We start from the raw sequence: 11,001 nt of genomic DNA, 5'->3' as shown, positions 1-11,001 counted from the left end.
TCTTTGTGCTCTCAGAAAACACTTCCTAGAAAATATCACCTCATTTATGCTTGTCTCTTCTTAATCACTGCTAATTCCTTAGCTCCAGCTAACCAGCATCAATTGTCCCAGTATTCCCTTCTACTTTTTCACTCTAAAGCCAGAGTCATGTGACTGAAGCTGCCAAGTTCTGGTGCTTGCAGTACCTGGAACATGGTTCCCCTTATTGTATGACCAGCTTTCTGTTTTTCAACTCCTTCTCTGCCTATGCATGGCTTTCCTGGAACTTGTTTTATAGATTGACTTGAACTCAGAGATCTGCAAGGCTATGTCTTTTGTAGTACTGGGATTAAAGGCGTGTACCACCAAGCCTGGAGTTAAGCTTTCTTCTTTACCTAGAACCTGCTTTGTCCCAGACTGGCTTTGAACTCAGAAATCTGTTTGGCTCTGTCTCCTGGGATTAAAGGTGTGTGCCACAGTACCTGGAAGTAAACTTAACTGGGTAGGATCTTGCCCCCAAATTTCTTAGTCTGTTACCTCCTAGAACATAGGATTCAGTTCCATTTCACTTCTTGGTGCACTTTTAATAATTGAACCATATATTTTATATTTTTCCTTTCTAAGCTTGCTATGCTTTTGCAAAACAGTCTCTTTCCTATGGTTCAGTCAAGGTCATGTGATGGAAGGGTGATCTAATCTACTGAGTAGACGACTGAACTTGGCACTGGGGTAAAAAATTACCCTGAACTTACAATCTGTTTCTTTAGTGTATGTCAGTACTTGCCCATCCCAAGCATTATGCTGTAAGGAATCAACACACAAAGAGTTCTCTAGTTAGTTATAATGACATCTTTATAGTGCCATTATCAGCTCTTGAATGCATCACCACTTTTCAGGTGATTTAATCATCCAGCTAATGCCATCATGCTGACACATTCCCACTGGAGTAGTAGGATTAAATTTTAGGTGGACCACACAAGGCAAACCCTATTTTTCTGTTTATTTTTGAGGAAAGGTTCACTTGTGGTTGAGTGAACAGATCATTTGATTTCTTAAAGAATCTGACTTAAGGTTGAACTCAAGTTAACTAACAGGCCAGTAACTACCACCAGTTTTCAGGTTACCTACCTATAAGACTTGGGTCTACCACTAGTTTACAAGTTAACTGCCAACAAGACCCAGGTGTAACACCAGGTTCTAGGTTATTCCTCAACAAATGTGCACACACCCACCCCAGGTAACAGTGGATGTGATTCTATCTACTTGCCCTCTTCCCCATATCATATCTAATCAGTTGCCTGTGGGTGTTCTGAAGACGGCTATGTAATTGTTCTAGGGTTTAAAATGGATTTCTCCATTTAAATATCTCCTATATGATCCTAGAGCAGTGTTTCTCAGTACACTTCTTCATGTTGTGCCATTCCCCCAAGTATAAAACTGTTTCCCATGCTACTCTGTTCTCTAAGTTTGCTACTGCTGCTGAATTGTAAGGTGAATATATAATAGACAGGATATGTGATATGCAGCCCTTTTGAAAGAGTAATTCATCCACAGAGAGGTTGACAGCTATAGTGTGTTGAGAACACACTAGAGTTTCTGAAACCAGCAATCAAGTTGTGTTTAGTAAGCAATTTTCATGGCATCAATTATCAACTCTGTATATTGTTCACAGAGTGGTGCTTCCTCTATTAAGAAGCAACATTTTCATCCCAATAGCAGAATTTGTGATCTTCCAGCTTCCTAAGAGGCTTAAGAAGAACTTGGGGCCCGTGTAATCAAAAGGCACACTGAGGCTACTGAGGTCTTTGGCAGAGAGAGAAGCCCAGTCAGTTTTGCTGTCAGTCTCTGCAAGATCCACCTCTGACTTTTCCATTAGTCTTTGATGAACAACTGATGCCACAGGTGCTGATTGTCCACCTTTCTCCTTCAGTATCACACACAGAACCTTCAAACAAGTCTAGCAACAGGGATTTCAGTGGAGCCAATGACCTCACATCAAAGACAAGGTAGGAGGCAACTCCCTGAGGGAAAAGAATCCTTTAAAATCTTGAGTGAGTGATAACTACTCTCTACATTTCTGAGATGAATGTTATTATGAGAGTCAGTATACTCTTCCAAGTGAATACCATACTGATTTATATTCATGGCGAAAAATAAATAAATAAGAAAACAGAGTGTGGAGTAACGGAATTTATTTGGTCAAAGAACTGCAAATCACATACAAAGAATAAGAACATGTCTATCTTTGTCCTTCACATTTTCCAGAAAGGGGGTTATAAAAATCAGTCTGCTCAGCAACTTCTTGGCAGAGGGGAAAATCTGAACATCAAGAGCTCCAGGGTAGGGATTTAGTCTCTTCCCTCCTCAGATTCCATGAGTTGCAGAAGAGGGTAGGTAGGCAGACTTCCCCAAGGTTTCCAGCTTTCTTGCATTCAAACTGTCCCTGTACCCTGGGCATTGTTTGTCCATATCCACACTATCTTTCTCAGTGTCAGCAAAGACAGGCAAGGGCACAAAGGAATAGTGCATTCCACCTGAAGCGTAAGGCATTTTCCTGCCTGGGACATGGGTCCAAATTCCTTGATCCAGAGGTCTCCCTCAGGTTGACTGAGTAACTGAGCACTAGCAAACAAGCAGAGGCCTCTGCCCTTGCTTGTTCTTGTTCTTCCTCTTCTTAGATCTTTGGCTCCCTCCATGACCACAGAGCTGCCCAGTGTTCATGGAGCCCTGAGTGGTGAGGAGTCTGTCACCATTGTGCCCTGGTTGATCGTCCTTGTCTGGAGCATTCCTGCCCCAGTTTGCGGTATATCTGGGCTGATGAATCACAGTTCCGTTGGCTGACAAATTGACTTGTGGCCACGCCCACAAACCTTCCCAGAACTGCCAATCCCAGACAAGCCCCTCCCAAGTTGGTTGTGGATTCTGCTGCAAAGAAGCTCTGAAATCTGATCTCTTTGGAGTCCATTTTCCTGCATTCAGCTCCATTTTCTTATTTGTATTAAGCTTGGGTTTTACTTGGAATAAAGTTGCAAAGCCATGTCAAATAAAGGAAATGATGACTAGGCCTGCCATACAAGAGTTTGCTTCACCTTGATAAACACACAGAATCAGGTGAAACAACTTAGGCCTAGTTTTGTTTATTTGGGTTTTTTTTTTGTTTGTTTGTGTATTGGTTTTGTTTTGTTTTCTTGGTCGATGTTGGATCTGCAATGAGATCATTTCTCTGGTAGCAGATACATTTTTCAGTCAAGGTCATATGGTCAATGATGTCATCTAGTCCACTAAGGAAACTGTTGATCCTCAGTGGTGTTGGTGTGGGAAGGAGGATGACCTTGAATCTACAGTCTGCTTCTTTAGTATATATTAGTACCCAAATGTACAAAGCATTTTGATGTAGGTGTTTTACCCACAACTAACTCTCTAATTACTAATAATAACATTTTTATAGTGCTATCACCTCTAGTGATTTAACTACTGTGGATGTGATTCAATTACACACCCCCCCCCACACACACACATACACACACACATACACACACACATAAACACACACACACACACACACACACACACACACACACACACACACACCATACTTATCAACCAAAAACTTTCTTAATTCCTGCTGTATAGCTTCACAGAAAATATCACCTCAATTATGCTAGTGTCTTCTTAATCACCGCTAATTTCTTAGCTCCTGCTAACCAGCATCAATTGTCCCAGTAGTCCCTTCTATTTTTCAATCTAAAGCCAGAGTCATATGACTGAAGCTGCCAGGTTCTGCTGCTTGCAGGATCTGGAGCATGGTTCCCCTTATTCTATTACCTGCTTTCTGTTTTTCAATTCCTTCTCTGCCTATGCATGGCTTTCCTGGAACTTGTTTGTAGATTGACTTGAACTCAGAGTTCTGCATGGCTATGTCTTTTGTAGTACTGGGATTAAAGGCTTGTACCACGGAACCTGGAGTTAAGCTTTCTTCTTTACCTAGAACCTGCTTTGTCCCAGGCTGGCCTTGAACTCAGAAATCTGTTTGGCTCTGTCTCCTGGGATTAAAGGTGTGTGCCACAGTACCTGCAGGTAAACTTAGCGGGGTAGGACCTTGCCCCCAAATTTCTAATCTGTTACCTCCCAGAACATAGGATTCAGTTCCATTTCACTTCTTGGTGCACTTTTAATAATTGAACCATATGTTTTATATTTTTCCTTTCTAAGCTTGCTATACTTTTGCAGAACAGTCTCTTTCCTATGGTTCAGTCAAGGTCATGTGATGGAAGCCTGATCTAACCTACTGAGTAGACGACTGCACTTGGCACTGGGATAAAAAATTATCCTGAACTTACAATCTGTTTCTTTAGTGTACGTCAGTACTTGCACATCCCAAGCATTAGGCTGTAAGGAATCAACACACAAAGAATTCTCTAGTTAGTTATAATGCCCTTTTTATAGTGCCTTTATCAGCTCTTGACTGCACCATTACTTTTCAGGTGATTTAATCATCCAGCTAATGCCATCATGCTGACACATTCCCACTGGAGTAATAGGAGTAACTTTTAGGTGGACCACACCAGGCAAATCGTAGTATAAAATCCTTTTGTATAAAGGGTCACTTGTGCTTGAGTGAACAGATCTTTTGATTTCTTAGACGATCTTCTTAAAGATTCTGACTTAAGGTTGAACTCAACTAACAGGCCAGTAACTAGCACCAGTTTTCAGATTACCTACCCAATAAGACTTGGGTCTAGCACTAGTTTCCAAGTTAACTCCCAACAAGACCAAGGTATAATACCAGTTTCTAGGTTATTCCTCAACAAATCTGCACACACCCACCCGAGGTAACAGTAGGTGGGTTCTATCTACTTGCCCTCTTCCCCATATCATATGTAATCAGTTCCCTGTGGATGTTCCAAAAACTGCTATGTAATTGTTCTTGGGTTTGAAATGGATTTCTTCATTTAAAGATCTCTCTTATATGGTCCTAGAGCCGTGGTTCTCAGTAAACTTCTTCGTGTTGTGCCATCCCGCCAAGTATAAAATTGTTTCCCATGCTACTCTGTTGCTGTAAGTTTGCTACTGCTGTTGAATTGTAAGGTGAATATATAATAGACAGGATATGTGATATACAGCCCTTGTGAAAGAATCATTCATCTCCAGAGAGGTTGACAGCTATCGGTTGAGAACATACTAGAGTTTCTTAAACCAGCAATCAAGTTGTGTTTAGTAACAACAAGCAATTTTCATGGCATCAATTATCAACTCTGTATATTGTTCACAGAGTGGTTCTTCCCCTATGAAGAAGCAACATTTACATCCCAGTAGCAGAATTTGTGATCTTCTAGTTTCCAAACAGGCTTAAGAAGACCTTGGGGCCCGTGTAATCAAAAGGGACACCGAGGTAGTGAGGTCTTTGGCAGAGACAGGAGCCCAGACACTTTTGCTGTCACAGTCTCTGCAAGTCCCACCTCTGACTTTTCATTAGGGTTTGATGAACAGCTGATGCCACAGGTGCTGACTGCCCACCTTTCTCCTTCAGTATCAAACCCAGAACCTTCAAACAAGTCTAGCAACCGGGATTGCAGTGAAGTCAATGACCTCACATCAGAGACAGGGTAGGTGGCAACTCCCTGGGGGAAAAGAATCCTTTAAAAACTCAAGTGAGTGATGACTACTCCCTACATTTCTGAGATGAATGTTATTATGAGGGTCAGTATACTCTTCCAAGTGAATACCATACTGATTTATATTCATGGCGAAAAATAAATAAATAAGAAAACAGAGTGTGGAGTAACAGAATTTATTTGGTCAAAGAACTGCAAATCACATACAAGGAATAAGAACATCTCTACACTTTGTCCTTCACATTTCCCAGAAAGGGGGTTATAAAAGTCAGTCTGCCCAGCAACTTCTTGGCAGAGGGTAAAATCTGAACATCAAGAGTGCCAGGGTAGGGATTTAGTCTCTTCCCTCCTCAGATTCCATGAGTTGCAGAAGAGGGTAGGTAGGCAGTGTTTCCCCAGGTTTCCAGCTTTCTTGTATTCAATTTGTCCCTATACCCTGGCCATTGTTTTTCCACATCCAGACTATCCTTCACAGAGTCAGCGAAGGCAGGCAAGGGCACAGGAAAGGAAGACTCCACCTGAGGGGTAAGGCATGTTCCTGTTTGGGACATGGGTTCAAATTTCTTCTTCCAGAGGTCCCTCTCAGGTTGACAGTGTGTCCACAGGACCCAGGTTGACTGAGTAACTGAGCACTAGTAAACAAGCAGAGGCCTCTGCCCTTGTTTGTTCTTGTTCTTCCTCTTCTTAGATCTTTGGCTCCCTCCATGACCACAGAGCTGCCCAGTGTTCATGGAGCCCTGAGTGGTGAGGAGTCTGTCACCACTGTGCCCTGGTTGATCGTCCTTGTCTGGAGCATTCCTGCCCCAGTTTGCGGTATATCTGGGCTGATGAATCACAGTTCCGTTGGCTGACAAATTGACTTTGGTAGTCTTGAGGTTCTGCCCAGCTTTCTGGTGGTTCTGTTCCTGAAGCACTTTCCCCTCCCCTAAGGAGGTTTCTTTGGTGGCTGTATTTTCCCTGTTTTCTCGGGGCATGTGTACAGCTTCTGTGCAAGAGCTTCTCTTGTGCTTTTTCTTCCGCGTTTTCTTCTGCTGGGATTCAGGGTGAAGAACCCCATGTACTCTGCCCACAGACACATCAACATTGACCTTCTCAAGGTCAGTCTGCTGGACATAGAAGAGCAGATAGGCAGGCTCACTCAGGACAGAGGACACATCGCACCTGGTGACCTTAGAATCATCCATCTTATACCACTTCCCATGGCTGGCTTTGACATAACAGAAGTAATGTCCACTGGAACAAGTCACCCCATCATGGACCAGGACGGCATAGAGAGCATAAGGCAGGGGTCCTGCAGTTGGCTGTGACAGGTATGGCTGCAGGTCAAGGTACTCTGGGTAGCTTACTACCCTGTTCAACTTGTCACCCCCGAAATCGTAGGAGCGGTTTAACACTAGCAGGAGAACCTTTGAGGCAGTCTGAACCTTCGTGGTCTTAGAAGCTGGCATCTTCTCTCTACACCTACCACAGTAGTAGGCGTTGTCCCCCTGCAACTCTTCTAGCTTCACTAAGTCCTCCAAGGCTTGCTTCACACTCTGAGCAGAGCAGATATCCAGGAAGAGGTTCAGGAAGGGATCGTAGGAATCTAAGGTGCCCTGGCAGTGGTGACACTTGATCTGAGATCTCATCTGGCCTCCAAATATGTCATAGATCAGGGAGCTGTCCTTAGAGGAGGTTTCTGATTGCTTGCACCCTCGAAGGCAGGATTCATGCATGGCATTCAAGGTGAACATGAGAAATTCATGGGCATCTTCCTGCCTGTGCTTGTGGAAGGTAGAGGTCAATATCTCGGAGGGTTTCATGACACCTCCTGAGTGGGAGTGGAGGAGACTCTGGGTCACATGAGCTTCCATAGCACACATCTTACAGCCTTCTGGGTAACAACACCTCTGAGAATGCTCCTGGGACAGCATATAGTCGGCAAGAGGTGGTGTGTGTGTCAAGCACTGCAGGACTGCATTCAGGTAGCAGCTGTTGCCTATGTTCTGGAGCCCTGACCCTGGGCTTTGGATCCTCTGCAAACTCAGACTGGGCTTCCCCTTGGCAGACAGCTCCTCTAGCACCTGTGCTTCATCTTGATGGAGCTCTGGGGTAGCAGGTGGTGACATGGCTGGATCTTCTACAGGACAAGAACACAAAACGACTTTAGGGCCAACAGCTTTGGTGGAGGACATGTCAGTGGTCAAATCTTTTAACTTCAGACTCCATTTTAGAAAACCTGACCTAAGTTTGAACTCAGGAAAACTAACAAGACAGTACCTAGCACTAATATCCATGTTACCACCTCAACAACAAAACAAAACAAAACAACTCAAAATAAAAAAAAAAAAAAACACTACAAAACAATAAAAAACAAAACAAAAAACCAAAAAACTCCAAAGCTAGATCCAGTCTCCAGTTTACAAGCTCAGCAAGTCAGCGACTCCATGTCATTACCACAACAGATCTGCACCCCCAGGTTAAAAGCCCAGCCCCTCCCCAACGACCACTAATGCAGAGGGAAGCGGACATTAAGTATGTGATAGGACTCTCAGCACACACCAATATGTTAAAAGATCCTAAAAATTTTCCAAGCAGATGCTTGCATACTCACCCCCAGCCCTCTGCTTGCTGCTTAATGTAAACCCTTGTCCTGAGAGATATTCTGGACTCATCATCACCAAAACCTTCCTACTCACGGTGGTTCCCTAGCTAGCTCGAATAAAAGGCCACACTCTGAGTGCATCTGATCAGTTCCAGTATGGTTCGCAGAGATGACTGCAAGTTTCTTGCACTAAATATGCAAGCTGTGAATGCCTTATGACACTGAACTTCTTAGAAGTGCAGAGAAGCCCCCCCCCATGTCTCCAGAAGTTTGTCCCATCACCCTAGATTCATCCTTATGCATGTCTAGAGCTGCAGGAGATGACAAGGCTAGACTGGCTACAGGACAAGAAAATAAAGGTACTTTAGGGCCAACAGCTTTGGTGGTGAACACACAAGATGTAAGACCTTACAGTGAGACTTACCTTCTGTGAAGGAGGGAGCAGTCACCATTTTTCTATGATCCCGTTCGAATAACCTGCTGGAATCTTCGAAGTCAGCAGAAGGAAGTCTTTCCCTCCAGAAAATCGCTGTAAGTGACGATCAATCGCAAATGCTCAGCATTTTATAGTTTAGTCCTGTGGCCACGCCCACAAACCTTCCCAGAACTGCCAATCCCAGACAAGCCCCTCCCAAGTTGGTTGTGGATTCTGCTGCAAAGAAGCTCTGAAATCTGATCTCTTTGGAGTCCATTTTCCTGCATTCAGCTCCATTTTCTTATTTGTATTAAGCTTGGGTTTTACTTGGAATAAAGTTGCAAAGCCATGTCAAATAAAGGAAATGATGACTAGGCCTGCCATACAAGAGTTTGCTTCACCTTGATAAACACACAGAATCAGGTGAAACAACTTAGGCCTAGTTTTGTTTATTTGGGTTTTTTTTTTGTTTGTTTGTGTATTGGTTTTGTTTTGTTTTCTTGGTCGATGTTGGATCTGCAATGAGATCATTTCTCTGGTAGCAGATACATTTTTCAGTCAAGGTCATATGGTCAATGATGTCATCTAGTCCACTAAGGAAACTGTTGATCCTCAGTGGTGTTGGTGTGGGAAGGAGGATGACCTTGAATCTACAGTCTGCTTCTTTAGTATATATTAGTACCCAAATGTACAAAGCATTTTGATGTAGGTGTTTTACCCACAACTAACTCTCTAATTACTAATAATAACATTTTTATAGTGCTATCACCTCTAGTGATTTAACTACTGTGGATGTGATTCAATTACACACCCCCCCACACACACACACATACACACACACATACACACACACATAAACACACACACACACACACACACACACACACACACACACCATACTTATCAACCAAAAACTTTCTTAATTCCTGCTGTATAGCTTCACAGAAAATATCACCTCAATTATGCTAGTGTCTTCTTAATCACCGCTAATTTCTTAGCTCCTGCTAACCAGCATCAATTGTCCCAGTAGTCCCTTCTATTTTTCAATCTAAAGCCAGAGTCATATGACTGAAGCTGCCAGGTTCTGCTGCTTGCAGGATCTGGAGCATGGTTCCCCTTATTCTATTACCTGCTTTCTGTTTTTCAATTCCTTCTCTGCCTATGCATGGCTTTCCTGGAACTTGTTTGTAGATTGACTTGAACTCAGAGTTCTGCATGGCTATGTCTTTTGTAGTACTGGGATTAAAGGCTTGTACCACGGAACCTGGAGTTAAGCTTTCTTCTTTACCTAGAACCTGCTTTGTCCCAGGCTGGCCTTGAACTCAGAAATCTGTTTGGCTCTGTCTCCTGGGATTAAAGGTGTGTGCCACAGTACCTGCAGGTAAACTTAGCGGGGTAGGACCTTGCCCCCAAATTTCTAATCTGTTACCTCCCAGAACATAGGATTCAGTTCCATTTCACTTCTTGGTGCACTTTTAATAATTGAACCATATGTTTTATATTTTTCCTTTCTAAGCTTGCTATACTTTTGCAGAACAGTCTCTTTCCTATGGTTCAGTCAAGGTCATGTGATGGAAGCCTGATCTAACCTACTGAGTAGACGACTGCACTTGGCACTGGGATAAAAAATTATCCTGAACTTACAATCTGTTTCTTTAGTGTACGTCAGTACTTGCACATCCCAAGCATTAGGCTGTAAGGAATCAACACACAAAGAATTCTCTAGTTAGTTATAATGCCCTTTTTATAGTGCCTTTATCAGCTCTTGACTGCACCATTACTTTTCAGGTGATTTAATCATCCAGCTAATGCCATCATGCTGACACATTCCCACTGGAGTAATAGGAGTAACTTTTAGGTGGACCACACCAGGCAAATCGTAGTATAAAATCCTTTTGTATAAAGGGTCACTTGTGCTTGAGTGAACAGATCTTTTGATTTCTTAGACGATCTTCTTAAAGATTCTGACTTAAGGTTGAACTCAACTAACAGGCCAGTAACTAGCACCAGTTTTCAGATTACCTACCCAATAAGACTTGGGTCTAGCACTAGTTTCCAAGTTAACTCCCAACAAGACCAAGGTATAATACCAGTTTCTAGGTTATTCCTCAACAAATCTGCACACACCCACCCGAGGTAACAGTAGGTGGGTTCTATCTACTTGCCCTCTTCCCCATATCATATGTAATCAGTTCCCTGTGGATGTTCCAAAAACTGCTATGTAATTGTTCTTGGGTTTGAAATGGATTTCTTCATTTAAAGATCTCTCTTATATGGTCCTAGAGCCGTGGTTCTCAGTAAACTTCTTCGTGTTGTGCCATCCCGCCAAGTATAAAATTGTTTCCCATGCTACTCTGTTGCTGTAAGTTTGCTACTGCTGTTGAATTGTAAGGTGAATATATAATAGA

The 11,001-nt window shown here is 42.9% G+C and overlaps 1 protein-coding gene across 1 annotated transcript; it reads right to left on the bottom strand.

Moving 5' to 3' along the window:
• Positions 1-5,761: 5,761 nt before the first annotated feature.
• LOC148007777 (ubiquitin carboxyl-terminal hydrolase 17-like protein D) lies at positions 5,762-8,694 on the bottom strand. Its single transcript, XM_087610241.1, has 2 exons — positions 8,603-8,694; positions 5,762-7,713 (listed from the first exon to the last, which is right to left on the bottom strand). The coding sequence occupies exons 1-2, from the start codon at positions 8,628-8,630 to the stop codon at positions 6,227-6,229; spliced, it is 1,515 nt and encodes a 504-aa protein (XP_087466367.1). The 5' UTR covers positions 8,631-8,694; the 3' UTR covers positions 5,762-6,226.
• Between the last annotated feature and the right edge of the window lie 2,307 nt (positions 8,695-11,001).

Source organism: Rattus norvegicus, chromosome 1 (genome assembly GCF_021556685.1).
Source record: "Rattus norvegicus strain SHRSP/BbbUtx chromosome 1, alternate assembly SHRSP_T2T, whole genome shotgun sequence".
NCBI lineage: Eukaryota > Metazoa > Chordata > Mammalia > Rodentia > Muridae > Rattus > Rattus norvegicus.
The sequence above is the reverse complement of the archived record's forward strand: the minus strand, read 5'-3'. Positions and strand labels throughout refer to the sequence as shown.